Source organism: Crotalus tigris, unplaced genomic scaffold (assembly GCF_016545835.1).
Source record: "Crotalus tigris isolate CLP2741 ecotype Arizona unplaced genomic scaffold, ASM1654583v1 scf7180000019496.3020429, whole genome shotgun sequence".
Classification (NCBI taxonomy): domain Eukaryota; kingdom Metazoa; phylum Chordata; class Lepidosauria; order Squamata; family Viperidae; genus Crotalus; species Crotalus tigris.
In genome coordinates this window covers 489,970-512,044 of record NW_024097566.1, presented here as the reverse complement: position 1 = coordinate 512,044, position 22,075 = coordinate 489,970, and the positions used below count along the sequence as shown (strand labels likewise).

Below are 22,075 nucleotides of genomic sequence, written 5' to 3'. Positions count from 1 at the left end.
TTCCTTAACAACTTCCAGTGAATTAATTTGAACTGACAGCGTTTGACAGATCCAAAATTTATCAGGGAGCTTATATGGCTGACTAGAGATTTAAATCTGGATCTGCCCTAAAATTTTTCTATTGTTTTATATGTGATAGTTATATGTTACTTTAAACAAATTTCACCCAAATACTAACATTTTAAAAGAAAATATAGAAAATCAATGAATTAAATGTTTAAATGTTAAAACAGTATGTAAAAAATTGCCACAAAGTATTTTAAAGATACAAATTAAAGTAGTCAGCTCCCCCCCCATTAATGTATACATACCACATGGAATGCACTTTTTAATGTCAACATGTCTGTTAATTCATTAATTTTTCTAGAAGACTATCCAGATTTCCGGTCAACCTTAAAAGCCATACAATTTGATCATTTTAGTCCATAGTCACACTAATCCATAAAGTTGTTTGCTTTTAATTTAGTGTGATGATCTATACATTATGGGTTACCTTTACAGGTAGTCCTTGACTTCTTACCACAATTTCTGTTGTTAAGTGAGACATTTGTTAAATGAGGTTTGCCCCATTTTACAACTTTTTAAGTGAATCACTGCAGTTCATAAGTTAGTAATCTGGTTGTTAAGTGAATCTGGCTTCTCCATTAACTTTGCTTGCCAAAAGGTTGCAAAAGGTGATCATATGACCTTGGCACATAGCAATGGTCATAAGTATGAACCAGTTGCCAAGCATCTGAATTTTGATCACATGATCATGGGGATGCTTCAAAGGTCATAACTGTGAAAAAGTAAGTCACTTTTTTTCAGTGCTGTTGTAACTTTGAATGGTCACTAAATGAACTATTGTAAATCAAAGACTACTTGTATATGCCAACAACCATTGTAGCATATTAAACAAACCTATGGTTAAGCATTTTGTAGAACCATAGTTATGATAGCTGTCAGCAACCTTTCAAATTCTCATGCAGAAATCTTCCAATTGCAGTTGCTTTAAGTGCAGAGGCTGAGGAGAGAATTTCTGTGTAAAATAATCTCTACTACTGAGCAAAACTCCCTCAGTTTGCAGATGGGCCCATTGCCATGAAAAAGAAGAAAAATGTTTCCTCATGACTGAATAGGGACTTCCCTGTCCCCTTAAACTTTCTTGATACAGCCCCAGAGATGAATAATGAAGTGCTGTATTTATATCTTGTTAGGTAATCACTGATTCAGAGGTAGATTTTCCTTTTAAGGTAAAAAACAAAAAAAGTATTATTATTTGTCATGTGAAGCTAATTTATAGCAATAGGAAAGAAAAACAGAAAGATTTCCTTGCTTCTTATAAGACTATCTTCTATCTTTCCATTAACTACCAAAACAAGACAGCTCTAATTTTATACCAGTTTCTTTGCAATACTATGGTGTTGCTAAGCAACAGGGAAACAGGATGAAAAATCCAGGCAAGTTACCAGAATGGACCTGCATTTCCAAAATGAAGTGCATCATAGCTCAATAAAACAGCCTGAATGTAATTGAAAAAAATAAGCTTAACTGTGGGTCTTAAAATCATTACCAATTAACTGTATTGATATATAATTTAACTGTCATAATATGTTTAAATATTGCACCTTGTAAAGTTAATCCATGAAACAAAGAGCAGTAGCTGCAATTACTAATAAAACTACCGAAAGACAATCTGGAAACAATACTAAAAGTTCCATCCAATTCCTTTCTTGGTCTATAAATTAGGAAGAAAGAAATATAAAATCAGCTGCCATGGGGTTTCTTGTTGCCTCATGAGCTATCTGGAGAACATCAAGAGAAATTCCACACCCTACCTCTCTAATAATTCTGCATCTTTGCCTGGATTGCCAGTGGGCTTATCACAGGCAAAATGAAATATGTCTTGATAATATTTCAGGCTAACGTTTTTATACTACAGGATCCTAGGATAGTATATTAAAAAGTTCCAACTTCAAATGTAATATTACAAACTGAAACATCTAAAATATCAATAGAAAAAACCTACACTGATTGATATTATTCAGCATTGGCATAAAAGTTCAAGTGTCTAATGTACTTTCAATAATGAAATTACTTTCTTCCTTACTAAATATACTTTCTGTTTAAAGAACTAGGACAAATAAAAACATTTTGACTTAGAACATACATGGCAAATTCTGGCACTGACCACAATAAATGATGGATGGATTAGAATCAAGAAGAGTATTGCAGTGTTTGGACATATTTCTCTCAGAAAGGTAACCCAAAATTGGAATACCCCTGTAGAGAGGCTTCTATTTTTGTACATATATAATACACAATCCCAAATTTTAGAACTATAACCAGGACATCCTCTGATCTGCTTAAAAGGCAATTGTCTATATTGGAGAGACAGAGCTAATGGAAATACCAGGATTACATGGCTGAATCATAGTAGGTATATTAAGAGCAAATTCTATAAATACATATTATAAATCAACTGCATACCTGTTTATTGAATGTATATTTTCTGTTTATCTGCCAAATGTCCTGCATAAATCTTCTAAGAAGTAAAACAAAGGGGGCATTTGATTTCTATAAAAATTGTAGTACAAAGCAGGGTGCTACTTCTCTTTGATTTCAGTCAACATCTATTATGAATGCTGCAAATATTCATAGTAATCAGTTCTCTTTTGTATCCTTTATTTAGTTTTGTTCTACTAAGAATTGGTTTGGTTATTTATTGGATTACATTACAGCAATCCATTCCTAATTAAAAACATGATAGTACAAAGATTAAGTTCTGGGAATGCTTGGGTATCAATTTTCGAGTAATACAGACTCTAACAATGTTTTACTGTGAGTATCTACAAGAAAACAGGAGAAAATGCCATTTTCCTCCTACAAAATGCTAAAAAGTCATTTAAGAAATGTGTCCTGTGTTCCATTTATGAAGAGAGCAATGAATCTGTTTTCACAGATATGTTATCTTTTAACGCAGAATGAGGACTAGAAAGGAAGAAATGTACATAATTTATAATTGACAATACTTTACAAATAAGTGCTAGATGTATTTATTAATATTCTATGAACAAGATTAATGCTTGTATCCTTAGGCAGTAGAACATAGTTCTATAAGCATTTACATGGAAGAAAGCTCAAAGAATTCTACAAGAATTCCTGGTTTACAGGCCAGTTCTATAGATTTGAGTCAGAATGAAACTTATTTTGGGGTAAGGATCACAGATTAGTTAAAAGAAAATTCAGTTCAGGAATTTTTTATTTGTCTATACTCTTTTCATTTATCTATTTTTACAACAAAAAGTTTTCAGAGCATTTTTACTGGCTTTGTAACTATGTGGAAATGACCAATGGAAATCCTAAATATATAGCTATAGGCTGAGATGTTGACAGTTTTTCCAATGTTAAATAAACTTAATCATGACTGAAGATTTATCACCATTAGGATATTCAGGGTGAAATCAGTAAGAATATTTATCAGTCAAGGTGAAATTATATTTAAGGGGGAAAAATTACAAATTACACTGTGACAGATCCATCCCCATTGTTTCAAAGATATTTCCTTACTTAATAAACAGAATGATCACAGGCAGGCAAAAATGCTGTGGGAGCAGGAGTGATTAGTTTTCCCATTGACTTTCCTTGTGGGAAGTAGCAGGGAGCATTGTAAATCATGATCATATGACCAAGGCTAACCACAGCGGTGTTTTAATGACCAAAACTTTGCCAATGCAACAGATCTAGAGATCCTTGAAATCTCAATACCATACAAGTAACTGACCCATTCTTTAAGTTAGCTCATTTGAGGTATATTCATTTAATAATTTTGCCCTATGATACACCATTTTGCCCAATTGAAGGTGACATATAGACAGGAGAGTTTTAGTAGTATATAGCTATTAAACTGAGTGGAAGTAATTTTGCTTCCTTTCATACGAAACCTAAAAATTAAAAGAGAGCTTAGGTTTTATATTACATTTTAATATGTTTGCAAGCTCAAAGAACAGCTGGCTATATATCTGAAAAGGTATCTTCTCTCATGTGCCTCACACTCTGCAAATACCTTCTTTTTCAAAACTGTAGTTGGCAATAGTGATATCTGCAGCCTTTTCTAATTTGTCATTCTAGAGAGAGAAAAACAACAAAAGGGCCACTGTTATTATTCTCTCCCTAAGATGTTAATCTTTGTTTTCCTCCAATTTTATAAAATGGGAAAATCTAACTTTCCTTCCACCCACCTCTTTGGTCTGGAAGATCCCAGGAGATAAATTAACAAACCTCTATTTAAAAATACTGTCTTAGATGTTTGAAACAAATGCTATTTTGTTAAGAGGGCTTATTAAACTTTAATCCACAGCATTAAAGTCCTCCAAAATAAGACAGAAGACACTAAAGCGTATAGCTAGTTAAATTCAAAAATGTAAAATGCAACAAACATATTTTTATAAATATTTCCTTTAAAAATTGGTATTATTCAGAAGAGTTATATTATTCCCAGCTATTTGGGAATTAATTTAATTAATTTATTATATTAATGAATTGCACTAGACATCCAATGGCAGAAAAACAGAATATTTCTCACAAATAGAGAAACAAAATATGTTATTTGGCTTGAAAAATTTCATTAATATGAAGTTTTAGCAATCTGTAAAATGAGTTAACTTATTCCAATGAAAGTCAATATCCCCTAAAAGTAATTCTCCACTGTTTTTCTACAATGTTAAGAGAGATTTATTTCACAGGCAGGTAAGGCAGAACTATCCCATTGTTTAATCTCTTTCACCACAGAACTGTTACTCTAAGATGTATTTACAATGAATATGAAGACCAGATTGGGAAACTATGGACGCTGCTGTGCCTGTTTGGAATTGGGGCACAATGCAATGCAATTATTAGGACAAATACCACATTATTTTTGGTATGTATCCTTTTTCTCCGGCCAGTGAACATAACCTCTAACTGAAGCATTGCATTGCAACAACTTACCGTGTTTCCCCGAAAATAAGACCCGGTCTTTTTTTTTTCTTCAAAAGAGACATCAGATCTTATTTGGGGGGGTGTGTCTTTTTCACTCACCTCCGGCACTGTGCAGCCAAGAACTGCACTATGGATTGAATCCATAATTCGGTTCTCGGCTGCAGTGGTCTTCCTGAAAGGCCTCTGACTGTAAAATGCAAGTCTGAGGATGCCACAGAAGAAGTGGGTCACTGAGGAGAGGTGTGGCTGCAAGGTAAGTGGGTGCAGGGCACATGGGGCAGCTCCACCCCCCACCCCTAGCTTGATTTTAAGGTGTGTACCTTGTCCCAAAACTAGGGCTTATATTAGGTCCACCCCCCCCCCAAAATCAAGCTAGGGCTTATTTTCAGGGTAGATCTTACTTTCAGGGAAACACAGTAAAATTAAATTAATATGTTTAAAGAATATTTACAGGCCTTATTAAACTTTATTAAAGTGTTATGCCTCTTTTCTACAGTAGGATATAACAATCACTCAAAGGGAACAGATGAAGTCAAATGTATCAGATTCCCAAAGGCTCATGGCCAAATCATATATTGCCAAGTAAACAATCAGACATCAATTACAAAGCAAAGAAATACATAAATAAAGATGGAGACTGGAGTTAAGGAAATTCTATTGTGAAAGCAATTAGTTCAGTGATAATATTTGGTAGTTATATATCTCAAACACCACATTAAGAGTCCACGCCTTCTTTATTGCATATTTGTTCACTCTGCAAAATTTCTCTTGGACATTTTGCACAACTAAAGCAGAACTGTGAAAGCTATGTAGCAATATATATTCCTTGAATGTTGGCTAACCAGTTAAAACTGGTTTAATTTTCTTGCACATCATGCATTTGTAGGTCAATTGTCTATGTGTACTAAAGATCAGTGATAAAAAATGATAAAGATCTTTTAGTTAAACAAAAACTAAATGCTGTCTGTTGTTATGATGGTGTATAGATTTATTATTTTTAATTTAATTTAATTTGATCAATTAAATTCAAATTGATTTACAGTGGATATTTTATGTGTTTGGTTACTCTCAGGAACAGTGAGATAGACAATACATCTGCATACAAGAATGATAATAAATAAAAACTGGAAAAAAATAGAAACAATGCAAAAGATTTCACCTTTGGGCATATATATATATATATATATATATATATATATCCTTAATGGTTATAAAAATACGAATCCCGGGCATATTTGTTCAATGATGCAATCTTCGATCTCCCGGAGATCGAAGATTGCATCATTGAACATATATATATATATATATATATATATATATATATATATATACATACATACATACGAGAGAGAGAGAGAGAGAGAGAGAGAGAGAGAGAGAGAAATTAAATGAATAGATATTTCTTTTATACTTCTATCAATAAAATAAATTAATTTTAGATATCAAGATATCTGTTGTTGTGAGAATTGATTGTTGGTGCTCACTATGGTAAATGGTCTAGTAGCAACTTCCAAGCAATTAACAGATAGAGATGCCTTGCCTTCATGAAAAAGGCAGGCTTCCTTCCTTGTATATAGAAAAAAGCACAAGAAAAATTACAAAATTTACAAAATCTTGCTGGCTTAATTGGCCTACGTACGGGTAGGCATTTGGAAATAGCATACTCACTAGAATTTTTGTGTTGTTACCTTTCTGCTAATTTATTTTCCTGATCAAAACTTGTTTGTTGAATGTTGAATGAACATTCATTCCAATCATTTTCCAAAGCTGTAAAAGTCTGACAACTACTGAGAAATATAGGAAGTAAAGCAAGTTCTTGCTTAAAATTGACACACATGATACTTTATGAGCATCATGTTTTCATAAAATGATAAGGAATAATTGGATGCTGGATGCTGTCAGGTGATCCTGTTTCATTAGAAATTTGTGATATGCCAATTGAAAGTAATATTTTATTAACATGAAGAAACAATCATATTAAGCACATGTAGAAAGAACCTAAAAGTATGTGTACATACTATTTTGCACTGATACTATTTTGTGTCTGTACTATAATAAATATTCAGTCATGAAGAACTTGTTGAAATTTGAAATAAACAGGGTAATCTCCATCCACATAGCTGTTGAAAGATTATGAGACAGAATTTATTACTCTGCATACAAAAAGGCAAAACAAAAAAAGTCTTCTTACCTTTATTAAATAAATCTGACAGTCACTCACATAGTCATATTCTAATCCATCAAAAGTATAATAATGCCGATCTCCGTAGACTGTGCATACAGCAGGACAAGGATAGTATGTGCAGTTAAATATCCCACGTCGGCAAATACTTGGGTGTGAGGGGAAGAATCAAGATTTTCTTATTGAAAAATATATACACTCTTTTGTCATGTAACACAAAATAGCAAAGATAGATAGATAGATAGATAGATAGATAGATAGATAGATAGATAGATAGATAGATAGATAGATAGATAGATAGATAGATAACCTTTATTGTCATATTTTACTTGTGGGCACAATGGCACACATTAAAAATGAAATTTAGTTGTTTGCTCTCAAAGTGTACACATACATAACACACATTTAAATATCCTATATACAACATATGTATAGACCTACACCGTTATATATATAAGTAACATATAAATATTAATCACTATCCATCTTGAATACATAATGGAAGGGGGAAGCTTCCACATATATTTATATACCATACATGTGTAAATTATATATTAACAGGGCTTTTTTTCTCATAGAACGCCCAGAACAGAGTTCCGGCATCTTTTTTGGATGGAACCTTGTAGGGTAGGCAAGACGGGTTGTATGACGTGTGTGAGTTCCGGCACCTTTTTTTTTTTTTTTACAAAAAAGCACTGTATATTAATATAATATTTTTATATTTAATTTATTTCCTAATTATCTTCAATACACTTGTAGATCTTGAGGCTGTAGACATGGAGACTGGAGACCTTGCCCTTTGTTGCTAGCTCAGTTTCAAGATAGGTGATCAACACCTCATTCATTGCATCTTTGTATGCTTAAAAGAGACAGTTATAAGTTATAAGGATTTTTTTTAATTATATGATAATCTCAAATATTCTAAGGTAACTGAGTAAGTGGGGGCCTCACAGCTTCAGATGCATTTCAATTAAATGTTTCATACATATGGATGAAAATATCACCACTGGTTACCAGTTGCCTATATGACCCAATTTAAGGTGTTTATGTTGACCTTTAAAACCCAAAAGGCCCGCAAGGGTTGGAGCCATCCCAGTCTCTGGAGGGACAATGTTGCATAAGGTGGGTGCTATAGCAGAAATACACACACATACACAGACATGATATTAGTGTTAGACTAAACATAATAAATTAAATAAATATGCCACAAAGCAATTTCTTGCTGTATCAAGTTTTCTTTGAAGCATCCATCACAACCCCAAGCTCTTTTCTTGCCAGTCTTTTTCAATGTAAACTCCATCATGAACTGAATATTTTTCACCCCAAGATGCATCATTTTATATGTTCTTGTACTGAATATTTGCCATTTGTGTGTTCATACCACAGTTTGGTGTGATCCTTTTGACAGACCTTATTACATTTGTATTTTAGTTGATCTTACTACTTTGATATTTTGGCAACTTAATATTAAAAAAAATTAATACTAAGATAAGCATGAAAACCCTATAATTTATATTTCCTTCAACATCTACTCAAGATATACTCTTTTTGAGCACGTTCCATCCCTAGACTCAAATTATGGGGAAAACTGAACTCTTCCTCAACAGACAAAAGACAACATATAAGCTTTATGAGAACTCCCAGAAAAGGTCTGATGTAATGCTTATGGGCATCGTTCCAAAGAAATTCCTGTTAAGAGGGGAGTGAGATAGAGGTGTATATTAGCCTCCCTTCTCTTTAATATATATAGTAGATTCAAGTAAATTCTCTAGAAATAAATTATTCTAAAACCAAGGTCATGGTCTTTGCCAAGTACCTTAAGATGCATTCCTGACAGCTAAACAACCACCAAATATAGCAAGTCAAGACTTTCAAATATATGGGGATTGTCTTTTAAGCTATAGGTAACCACAAACCTCATGCTGAATGCGTCACTCTAAATGCACAAAAAACAGTGGCAACCTTACAATCTTTTTACTTCTCCAAAGGAGCTCAGCCTACACCTGCAGCAATTAAAGTCTCAGCTGAGCCCAACTCCTTTTTGGAGCTCAGTTGGGCTCTACAGATCATTGCTTCCCTTGGAAAGAATTCAGTCCAAATTTCTGAGAACAATCTTTTAAGCATATCCCTGTGTTTCAAACATAATCCTTCTCTGTGAAGCTGGCCTTTTCAAAATTGAAATGTCCACCTGGATGTACATTTTCTCCCACTGGCTTAAGATCCTTTTTTCTTTTCAATCAGTCTGACCCCTCTAATGTTGACTGACACCTTTCAGTGCTCTTGAAGCCAGGCAGTACAAGCCAATTTACAACTCTGTGGCTATTCATGGCCAACCATCACCTCGATTGGCTATCAATGTGCTCTAACAGATCTTAGACAGTAGGCTGCAAGCTGATTTCTCAGCCCCATCCAGAAATACCTTCCTGAGCCACTCTGTGCAGCTTCTTTAACCAAGTATCTCAGTCAGATAACAATCCCAAAATTCAGAAAGATCTTTCTTTAGACAGATTCAATGCCCTTCTGACAGTTGAAGGAAGATACAAAAAAAAATCTCCTTCAAACAAAGATTGTGTCCATGCAGTGGAGGAATAATTGAATCGTTGGAAAGTATAAGGCTCTATGGTCCCCTCTATGCAGGAGCATGCCAAGAGATATTACTTCCACGTCTTATTAAATACTCTGGTCATTCCGATTTATTTTACCTTAAAATGCTATTATCAGATCAATCTGACTCCATCAGTGTGTCCACAGCCAATAATATGCTGTATGCCACAGGATTTATTCTAACCCCCTTTAAGATATTTTGGACATTTTAGCATATTGTCTTATATTCCATTTTAAGTAACTATAATTTCTGTATTTTGCATGTTGGTCTGTGATTGAATAAAGATTTGAAGATTAAGATAATTTATATTCCTACATTGTAATAATTATTAACATATTGCTATTCTCTGCAAAAGATAGGTTGATTTTAAGACCTACCATATTATATGACGGAAATTTTTGAAAAATACTTTCTTCAGTAATTAATCTGTATTTTAAATGTTACATTTCTTTAAAATTTATTTTTGCTATTAAGTTGGAAGGTAAATAAGATTCTTGGGCAGTTACAACTTGGATATGCCTGCAGATAGATAGATAGATAGATAGATAGATAGATAGATAGATAGATAGATAGATAGATAGATAGATGTAATTCTTCTGGGGTAATTCTTCTGAGTTCCCAATATAACCTATAGTCCATCAATGTATGACTCTAATTAGCATCATCATTCATTGTTAAATTATTTTAAATCATCACATAGTCATAGAACATATGCATGACCATGTTGTAACCTATGTAGTACTGAAGTTAATTACATCATTAAAATATAACAATCACACTTACCATGTATAACAAGAGGTTGCTATCACTTCACCTGATATATACTCCCAATCCTTCCACATGCATGGACAACTATCAGGCACATAACATTTTCCTTTATGTTCCGCCATTCTTTGAAATAAAAAAAAAAAAAACTTAAAGAAATTAACTATCCTTATATATTTGTAATCTAACTTTTGTTCTAGTTGATTCAATGGTCAATGGTCACAAAGTAGAGCAGAGATAGCTTTTGAATCCTATAGGGTCAGAAGACAAATATATTTTAAAACAGAAAAAAGGAAAGTTGAATTTGGAATCTTTACACATAGCTTTATGGTGAAATGGGGAAACAAATCCACAATCAGGCTGCAGCTGATGTTTTGGTATTTTCAGGCTGCCCCAAAATTCTCACAAAGAGTACTTCCTTGAAAATGTGTCTATCCATTTGAGGCCTCCAATAAATTCTTACCTAATAGATAAGACAATAACTTATCTATTAAATTTCTTACCTAAAATAAAACACTGCTGCTGAAATTTCTTGGCATTCAGAATAGTTGGGAATAAATAAAAATAATACAGTAGTCGGAAAAAAAGATACATTCATCTGATCTTTGAATAAACTGCTGTACCCATGCTCTGACTTTTGGTATCACTTACCCAGGGGGACAGATGCAACCACTCAAACATGGTGGAGAAGGTGTACAGGTAAAGTTCATAGCAATATTTGTACATGTTAGTTCACAGTTTACTCCACCTGATGGCAAGCCAGATACATGAGATTGGCAGTCATAGTAGATCTTTCCATCAGGACATGAATGCACTATGGATATGAAATGCAAATGATGTATAATCATTTTATATTTATGTTTCCCATTAATTAAACTTAATGTTTATGTTTGCTGTCTAATACTGTACATTTTCAGTAATATGCCCTAACTGAATATCCTTTTAACTTCATATACTGTATAGTAATAATTTTTAAAAGATTAAGCATTCTTCAAATTGAGTTCAATTCTTCATGGTCACATTTGTGAGTCATCTAGGATTTTTTCCATTTCAATTTCCTAGATAGCCTATAGCTTTCGTTTCTCTGAAGGCTCCTACCCAATACTAATCAGGCCCAACTTTTTTTAGCTTCTAAAACTAGATAAGGTCAGCTAGAGCTAAAGTCATTTTCTTAAATTGTGGATGGATAATATTTTGTCTGTTTAAGGCAGATAGAAAGACTGTAAGGCTAAAAATAATGGCTTACACAAGAGCTATGCAGAAAAAGCTTTGGTAAGCACAGTAAGATATATGGGTACAAATTTTAATCCCTTTCTTAGAAGTTGAACATAATTTCTACAAGTAACAAAAAAGAAAGCTGATCAAGACATAGTTGGTAATTGTTATTCTAAATGAGTCAAGAAAGTTACCTGCAGGGACAGCTGCTGCTTCATTGCATTTCATTGTTCCATTTAGGCATTGGCTGGCCAAAGAAAAGTTTTTAAAAAGTTTAATAAGAAATGATAAAAGCCATGGCCAATTTTATAGCTCATAGAGTATACATGTCCTTTGCAGAATCTAGCTCATATTTTTGTTTTAATGGATGTCCCATCATTTGCACCTAATGAATACTGATTAAATTAATTATATATATATTAAGTGACTTGATATATTAAAATAAGCTACATTTCCATAGAAACATAAACAAAAACACTTTTTCCTATGCTTGGCCAAATATACCAAGTTTAGTGGTATGGTACTAGTAATCATACAGAGAAGTGATTAAGAAAGATGCATCCAGAGGGCAAAACAGGTCAGTACGGTATTTATTCTTCAATAATAGTTTACAGTTTTACTATAATATTAAGTAAGAAAAAGCAAGACATCATTTAGGAAAACATGCTAAATTTATATAAAGTTAAAACAGGCCTGTATATAACTCAAAAATTAAATACACAAAACGTCAATCTACAAATTCAGTCAAAATGAAACTCTTGATATCAAAACTTACCATGACCCTGATGGTGTGGGCAAAATTTCTCCAGGCTGAAAACTTCTGCCTTTATAATAACATCGACAGTTAGCCCTAATTTTACAAAAACATATTTATTTGTTGTTATCCTGCCTTTTTTACTTTATGAATAACTCAAGGCAGTGAGTACACTTAATATTCCTTCCTCCTCTTATTCCCTCCCCAAAAAAACCAACCCTGTAGGGTAGGTTGGTTGAGAGAGTATCAATGGCCCAAAGTCACCCAGTCAGCTTTCTGGTCTAAGATAAACTAGAACTCATGGTCTCCCAGTTGTAATCCTGTTTCTTAATCATTAGACTAAATAAAACATAATAGAACAGAATAATTCTCTCTGTTGTTTATGCCAGTGATTGTCAAATGTGATTCGTGGATCACCAGAGGTCCTCAAAGGGCCACCAGATGGCCCACTTTGCCATGTTCAAGTACCAAAGATTGTGTGTGTGTTTTGTCCCACTGCATCTCAGCCCAGCCCCAGCACACAGAAACAAATACTGGAACAACTTAGCAAACTTGCACTAACATTGGTATTATAGCAAGGAGTATATGAAATAATTAATAGTTCTTAATGTTAGAATAATTTTTGAGTATAAGAGTAACAAGACTTTTACAAATTAGAGATGGTAAGACATACAAAATTGCAACTATGATTATCTTATTTACTACAAAAAAAATACTACCATGTTTTTAAGGAGAAAAGCACAGGAAGGTAGGTATTTACTCAATTAGGTGGCCTCCCATTTCTGAAAGTGTATTTAGTAATTCACAACTGCAGAAAACAGGACAAACACTGTTTAAAGCTATGACTCTCCAACGTGAGTTTAAACTCAGCCACTTCACCCTGATGTAACAGTAACAGTTTACTCTGCTCCACTATGTAATTTGGATTTTTGCTATGCACAGTCCTAAAATATTTTCAACACTAAAAATTTGTAAAAGTATAGATATGCTAGAGCTGAATCTGGCTTCTTTTGGCTGCATTGATGTAATCTTCTTGGTAGTTTTCCCAAATTTCATTTATTTCTTCTACTTTGTTTATTGATTCTCCTATCTAGCCAACTGGTCTAGAATTCAAATTACTCATGTAATTATCTCAGTGCTTCGCAATTCTTTTCCTTCATTACCCAAAACTGCTTATCAGAAAGTTATCTCCATGATCTACCTGTTGTGATTGGGTAGTGGGTTTGTGTGTTGTTACCCCCCCCAAAACCCCACTTTTACTCAGTTTCAAATAATTTATTCAGGTTTGGGAAGCTCTGGCTTAGCTCCTGAGATCAACTGAGGTTAGCTAGACGCTGCCACCTGCTGAAGCAAATTCTAGTAGGAGATTTTTTTAAGAACATAAAAACAGCCATCTTAGTCCAGTTTCTCACAGTGACCCACCAGATACCTCTGAGACAGATGACCCCTCCCCCTACATCTGGGAGTACCTTTAAGACTTAAAGATTAATAGATCTCAACAGTACTGTCCTCCAATAATTTATTCAATTTTCTTTAAAGCCATCCATATTATCTCCTACCATCATGATTTTGTGGTAATGAATCACACAGGTTAATTATATGCTGAATGAAAAACTGCATCTCTTTGTTATTTAGTTATTAGCTTCATTGGATGACTTGATTCTGCTTTGTGAGTTGGAGAGAAACATTTGCCTGGCTATAGCAATAGCACTAGCAATAGGACAGACTTATATACCGCTTCACAGTGCTTTACAATCCTCTCTAAGCAGTTTACAGAGTCAGCATATTTCCCCCAACAATCTGGATCCTCATTTTACTGACCTCAGAAGAATGGAAGGCTGAGGCCACCTTTAGCCCATGAGAATTGAACTGCTGACAGTCGGCTAGCAGTCAGCAGAATTACCCTGCAATACTGCATTCTAACCACTGTGCCACCATGGCTCTTTTATACATGCAAACTTTTATACACCTTGATCATGTTCTTCCTCAGTTGACTTTTCTCTAAATTATGAAAGTCCCAAATGTTCTAGCCTTTTCTGATAGGAAAAATATTTTAGTTGCCTGATCATGTCGGTTGCATTCTTTTGCATTTTTAATCTGAACCCTAACCCTTTTCAAAATGTGGAAATTGAACAGAGACATGATACTAAACCTCACTGTTTCTTCCTCCTAAACACAGTCACAATAGCATGGCTTTGTGCTAGCTTAAAAATGTATTTAACTAAATTTGCTATAGCTTACATTGGCACGCAAAAATTAATAGATTCTTCAAAGTATTTTCCTTCAGGGCAGTTACAGCCTTCAGCGCAGTCATTATCACAAGCATCCAGAAGAGAAAGGGAAGAACAAGAGTGCTCACAGAAGGAGGAACATGGGTGATACAGCATTCCACTTCTGCATACTATTGCTGTGGAGATACATCAAATTACAGGAACATCAAAAATTCTATACAAAATATAGCACAAAATCTTCTCTCTTTTTTTCTTAATCAAGCCTACTCTAGGTTAGAATAGAATGCCCTCCAGACACTTTGCTTGAGAAATTGGTTACATATAATAGATGGCAAACAAACAAAGATACTCAGAAAACAACAGTTAGCAGCATGATGGCAGGGGAAAGTGTTTAATCACAAATACATGCAGGCAGCTTTTCTCCCATGGGGTCTCAGAGAAAAATCCTAATTTCAAGTTAGAAAAATAAATAATCAGCCCATGCTGCATTTTAAATCACCTAATTTGAAATGTATGCACACTCACCCCCATTCCCAGTACACCAACACCAACGTACATGTGCATGGGGACATACATACATTAATATATATTAATATATATATATTAGGCAATAGGAAGCTAAAAGTGTCAGATTTGTTTCTTCTTCTGTAGAGGTACAGTAAAATGGGTTAAAGCTATCTTAAATCAGCTACTTTTTAGTATACACAGTCTCATGCATTTTGAATATCTACTTAGATCCAACATAATAATTAGCTTCACCTTATAGACTTGATCAAGAAATAAAGGAATTCAGATCAGGTCATATCTGGCTGGTATTCTCATTTCTGTGTTACTTACCACAGTATGAAACATGAGATCTGAAATCTATAGTAATCCCATGCTTGCTGCAAATATAACTATAGTGTGCAAATGCATTGCACAAGCAACTTCTCCCACATTTGCAAGCATCAAAGCGACATAGCTGGTAATATAAATCTGGATTGATGTATATGTGACATGGAGCAAAGAGTTCTTGATTGATGAGATCACACTGGGATGCATATGCAACTATGAAAAATTTGACATTTGACTTATTACATTTTATTAATTCAGTTTATTTAGATATAAATCCAAAAGTAAAAAGCAAAACAAAAAAATCTAATAATAGATACTACTCTAAAATTAGATGCTGAGTAAAATGTAATACATCCAATTATATCAATATAGTCCCATTCCACTGACCTAAATGGGACTAAACCATAGTAGTAAAACATCTTCAATGACTATTTAAAGTAATGAGTAAACAAATAGAAAGTGTTGCTTCTACTAAAAATATTAAACAAAGAGTAAAGGAATAATCTGATGTTTTAAAACATCAGAAAGTAGGGAAAAACTCAGACACCAAACAAGAGTTGTAATCTAGTAATGCAATTATGATAAAATGTAGATTAAAAATCGCAAAATAAATGAGAAGTGTACCATTTTGTTGATTAATGTTGCAAGGATCAACCACAGGAATGTTGACAGGTATGTGACATGCTGATGAAATCTTCCATGCATTAGCATGAAGTTGTGGAGTTCCTTCAATCATTCCTGATGGGGAACTAGGGGGAAAAACGGGAATGATAAAACAAAAGAATCAAGCTGTCCAGAAAAATATGCTTAATACTGGAATATTCTTTTGTCTTCTGAGATACGCCCATATGGAAAAGTTCTGTGCTAACATGATGGTTTTATAGATTGATTGATTGATTTGACTTCATATTAATACCAAAAGAGGACCTTGCTGTGTGAAACTTCAGCTGAAAATTTCTAATTGTACTGTGTTGCATATGTTGACTTTGCCAGTTTCTCAGTCTATATTCTGAACTACTCCACATTAGTACAGCAATTATACAAATGCCATATTCTTTGTAGATCTCCATGTACTGACTCAGTGTGTGTGTGTGTGTGTGTGTGTGTGTCTGTATCTGTGTCTGTGTCTGTGTGTCTGTATCATATAGAGATGATAGATAGAAAATAAATAGATGGATAGATGGGTGTTGTTTTTGTTCTGTGTCCAGAGCACCAAGTAAATCTATGATTTTGTCTTACAGATCTTAGAATTTTTCTCACAGTGGCCCAGTAACAGGGAGGACAGTCAAGAACAGCATTCCCTTACACCCAGTTATCTGGGGGATAATATTCTTCAATGCCAACAAATCTCCTGAATTTCACATGCCACCCCATCTCCTCTCTCCTGAGCTGATGCAAACCTATATGGCCACATCCCTGAGAGAAAAACATTCCTCTGCCCTATCCAGATTTCAGTAAGACAAGCCTTATCTTCCATTTAAATAAATGATTCCAAATTAGCAATAATCATAGCTTATTATGAGACTAATTATGTAGCCCTTTAGTACAATTTTCTGTGTCCATCTGACAGAACACTAGAAGTTGAGTCATGGCAACTGGACTTCTTTTCTTTTTTGGTCTGAAATGTTTTGCTGCTTATCCAAGTAGCTTCCTCAGCTTCTTCGATAAGCAGCAAATTGTTTCAAACCAAAACAGTCTGAAGTCCAGTTGCCATTGGCCAACTTCCAGATAATGCTCCCTGGATGATTGAGAATCTTTATCGCCATCCTCAAGAATACTTCGCATTTAGAAGGCTACATAAATGTTCTCTGCCTTTTAAAACTGCAATAATATAACCCTATATATGGTGCAGTATGGAAGACACTGTAAATACAACTCCTAAAAACAAAACTCTGTCCATAACAAACAATTATAATTCAGGATGTCTTATCAAAAATGAACAAATACATTAAAATAAAATTTGAAAAATATTCTTAAAAGTGTACCAAAAACAAACAAAGCAACTACTTTTGTCCAAGTTTGTAATGCTTCAATTGCTATTTTTTTCCCCCAGTACATTCTGTTGACCATCAGCATAAGTCAAAGGTTGGTAAAAAGAGTGCCTAGAGTCATTTTTAGTTGCTATAATATACTGATAATGTCAGATTGCTAGTGAAAAAGAGAACATGGAATTCCTTCCCTGTTTATTTGAAGTTTGTGTTTAAATTTATAACTTTCCTTGCCAACTGCAGTTTCCTTTGATCAATTAAACATTAGTTGAATTGTGCTGCTGGCTCTTGTCTGAGGCTGTTATTTTTGCTCTCCTTTAAAATGGCTTTAATCTGTTCTATCTGAAAATATTTTTATTGCCTTTTGTAATTTTAGATGCGTTTATTTTTTTTCTTTACCTTATATCTACAGTGGGATTATTTTTATAAATGAAATATTATATCTGTCAAAAAATACGGCTCCTTTGAATTTTAAAAACCGGTTAAACTTTTTTGTAACAAGGTACAGCATGCATTTTATAATTTAACCAATGCAAATGATCAGAATTATTCACTTGTGAATCAATAATGGAGTAACTGTATAAATCCAACTCACAGAAAATCATCTCTCAAATTTCCATTATAAGTTCCACAGAGACCCATCGTTCTGCTCTTCCACTCAGCGCTGAGTTGAATATACACTCTTTTGCCATCTTTAGCAAACTGGATTTTTAAACCAAATGTAGTTTTTAACTGCACAAACAATGAAGACATGTTCTGTACTTCTATGTATCCTGAATATAACAGAAAAAGAATTAAATTCTATATGCATACATAGATTCATACCCATTACACTATTCTTTTTGGGAATAAGCAGTATTACAGGTAGTCCTTGACTTTCAACTGTTTGTTTAGTGGTTGTTTGAAATTACAAAGATTTTGAAAAAAGTTGGTTACAATTAGTATTTGTATTTATGACTGTCACAGCATTCCTCATAGTCATGTGATCAAAATTCAGGTGGTTGGCAACTGGCATATATTCATGTCAGTTGCAGTGTCCCGGGATCACATGACTTGCTGCTTTCCTAGCTAGCTCTGACAAGCAAGTCAATGGAGGAAGCCAGATTTACTTAACATTCATGTGATTCACTTAACAACCACAGCAAAAAACATAAAATTGGGCATGACTCACTTAAGAAATATCTTTCTTAGGGACAAAAGTTCTGGTCCCAATTGTGGTCATAAATTGAGGACTACCTGTATGCAATGTGGAAAAAAGGAATAAGAAATAGCAAGCAAAGAAACTAAAAATATGAGAACAAAAAAAGAAGGAAATATGGTTAAATCTTGTTTATATTCCCAAACCATTCACTATGCTTCATAGTTTTCTAGTCTTGCAAATCATAATTGCTTCCACCATGTTTATGCTTCAGTGTCTCTAGTTTGTTAATAATTACATCTTTTTTGGTTTTTAAAATCTCAGCAGTTCTGTTCAGTTACTGGTTTTCAGTCTTCTTCCTCTTGACCCATTCACTCTTCCTTTATATATTTCTTTTGTGATTTAATATTCATTTGTTCTCTTTATATTGTCAAACCATTTCAATATACTTTGTTGAACTGGACAGCCATGTTCACTAGAACTCATTGTTGACTTGATTCAATCCATATCCATTCTGAACCCATTATTGATTCTATTTTTTACTTGTTTCACCACACATTCCTTTTTATTGCCCTCTTCCAATGGATTCTGCAGAACATCATGGCAGGTGGAGCTACACAAAAATCTGCTGTTATCCCCTCTTTTTCTATGGAAACATTGGGTTAGTATTTGACTTTTCTGAACATTCTTTCCATTCAAATGGAAACATTAATATATACTCAATTGATGTACATCTTTGAACAAAAAACAGTTCCATTGTCTTATTGATTCTTTTGAGATTATTCATAATAAACTTTCAAAATCTGCACATTTCAGCTAACGCTTTATAAATCAACTGTTGAAAAACTGAATTTTTGGCAGACAGATAACTTTGCACTCATGACCTCATTTTCCTATAATAAAAAAGAACTAAAGAGAATTAAAAATGACTGTGATTTTTCTCCAAAGTCTTTATGAACCTCCTAAAATGCAAGAAGCTCAGTAGTTAATGCAGCCTCAAATGACTTTAACTAGAATAATTGCTTGCAGCTAATGTATAATTCCTATATATTAAGTGAAACACTAGATTTTTCCACAAAGACAAGTGTGACATACTAAAAAATCATGACAAGAGAAAACTATGAAAAGTGTTTAATCTATTTTTGCTTTTCTAAACAGAAATATAAAACCGTGGACCATCATGAATGAATGAAATAACTATGGTGACTCTGTGATGGAAGTATAATACAGCAATTAACTACAACAAGAGACGGCTTGTAACTACAACATTTGTCCCAACTCAACTGTCTTGCCACATAGAATAGTGTAAGACAGCCAACTAGTTCATGTCACCAATCAGGTCTAACTATTTAATTTGAACCAATCTTTGACTCCTAAACTGAATAAGAAGTTTACTGAAGCTACAAGGTTTGAATTATAAATTCATTTTAATTCATTTAAAATGTAGTGTTGATCAATTTTCTTTTTGTGAAAATATGTTCAGAACCATATTGCAGGAAAGAGTTGCATTCACTGGAGAATTCTCTGGAAATCTCTGAATCTTCATACCGTGCTTGGGCTAGTGGCTCGTAGCTGCTTTTTCCAAAAGACTTCAATAATATTTTGCTTTTATTTTTAAAATAATGGAGCTTGTTTGATCTCCAGCAAAAGGAGGAGAGGACTCTGTATTTTGCCCAATGCAGCCGGGCACAAGGGGCTGGTGGCAAACTATATGATAATAAATTTATTTCTCAGAAACAGCTTAGTTAAATCAGTACATTAAAAGGAATTTAGGTACATGAGGATAATTAACTAATGAATAATAAATTGTATCTTACCATTTAGGGTGAATCCCTGGCTGAAGGAACTGTACTGTATTTCACCACCCCGGAAGAGAGTCACTTGCTTGCTTAAGTCGTCTTCAAAAATTAGTGTCAAAGATTGAATGCAATCATAATCAATGCTCTGTATGAACCAAAGGAAGAGGAGGGCTGAGTCTTATGAGAAAAGGAACATATAGAGCAAATGTTGTTAATCTGTATTATATTCCATTCTTATTTTACTTTTCTCCTCACCAACACCCCAAAATTTATTCTTACTACATTTTAGATTAATCTTGAACTACCTTTAAGATTGTAATGTATATGTACTATCTAGCTAAGAATATTGAACAGTATAAGCTCAGACTGAAAAAGTAACAGCTAACAGTTATGCAGGCCTGAGACTTATGGTGGCCTAAAGTTCCCCAGGCCTCAGAGTTTGGAAATGTTGATCTACGTGACAGAGAGTGACATGGTGATTTTCAAGATAAAATGATGAATTAAATGCTAGTGTAAGGCACTAGTATAAGAGTTTATGAGCTCTTGATAGGATTAAAAGAAAGTTCAGTTTAGAATTATAAAGAAAAGTACAATTATTAATAAAGCAAAATGTCACTTCATGAAAATTGACATACACTGTAAGTTAGAGATGCAAAATGTAAATGAAAACACAGCATAATGTACATAATACAAATAAGTAAAACAAGAAACTAAAACAATTAAAACTATTGAAACTGTTGAAAGAAAAATCTTCATCAGTGTCCAGTCCAAGCCAGGAATAAACAAAATGGAGACTGCTTTAGAAAGAAGGTTGTAGTTTATTGAAGAGCAGAGCCAGACAGAAGCATGGCTCTGGGAAAGCTGACCACATGTAGCTGGGAATGGTGGGTTTTTGTACCTTCTTGGGCTTTTGGAATTGTTTCCTGTTCCTGTGGCATGAACTTTGACCTGAGGTTCAGTGTGCCTTTCTGGTATTGGTGAGTTAATCCTATTATGTCCTAAAGGTCATTTCTTTGGAGTTTGGGTGGGGTATGTAGATTTTAGGGTCTTTGTCTTTCTAATCTCATCAGCTTCAAGCTTCCTGGCTCCAACCTTTCTGAATAGGATTATCAAATCTGGTTTCTGAGTTTCTGCTTGGGGGAGACTGGGGCTGGTTTCTGTCTAAGATTTTTCTCCTATTATTACTTTTGGGGAATCTGCTTTTTTAAATATTTCCTTCTGGGGGGTGGGGCTGACTTCCCACAAAACATAACCAGTTTTAATTAAAAAGCATCACAGCTAACTTTTCTCCCTCTTGGAATACAATCACTTCAGTTAATCAACTAAAATAATTTTTAAATAATTCAAATATTGCATTCAGCATATACCAGATTTTTAACCATCATTTTAAATGCTTGTTCAAATATTTTTATATACTCTGGGCTTCCAGAGTTATTGTTCCAAGAAAAGAGCACATAAAGTATCTAATAAATATCTCAGTCAGCTTCAAATGCTCTTATCTGGTTGGCAATATACCAAGCTGTTCAGACCTGTCACCAAGAGCATTTATCCGTCTAAGACACCTGGTCAGACTGTAACCAAATATGTAGATGCTTGTATAATCAT

General features: G+C 33.9%; 1 protein-coding gene across 1 annotated transcript in view; it reads right to left on the bottom strand.

Moving 5' to 3' along the window:
* OTOGL (otogelin like) overlaps window positions 1–22,075 on the bottom strand; it is a 111,013-nt gene that overhangs the window by 49,585 nt on the left and 39,353 nt on the right. The window contains exons 16-25 of the mRNA XM_039362937.1: window positions 20,489–20,615; window positions 18,129–18,306; window positions 16,170–16,294; window positions 15,549–15,758; window positions 14,722–14,887; window positions 12,502–12,576; window positions 11,921–11,973; window positions 11,163–11,325; window positions 10,530–10,637; window positions 7,151–7,289 (exon numbers count right to left, since the gene is read on the bottom strand). Coding sequence (XP_039218871.1) covers window positions 7,151–7,289; window positions 10,530–10,637; window positions 11,163–11,325; window positions 11,921–11,973; window positions 12,502–12,576; window positions 14,722–14,887; window positions 15,549–15,758; window positions 16,170–16,294; window positions 18,129–18,306; window positions 20,489–20,615 — 1,344 coding nt within the window. The remainder of the gene's footprint in view (window positions 1–7,150; window positions 7,290–10,529; window positions 10,638–11,162; window positions 11,326–11,920; window positions 11,974–12,501; window positions 12,577–14,721; window positions 14,888–15,548; window positions 15,759–16,169; window positions 16,295–18,128; window positions 18,307–20,488; window positions 20,616–22,075) is intronic.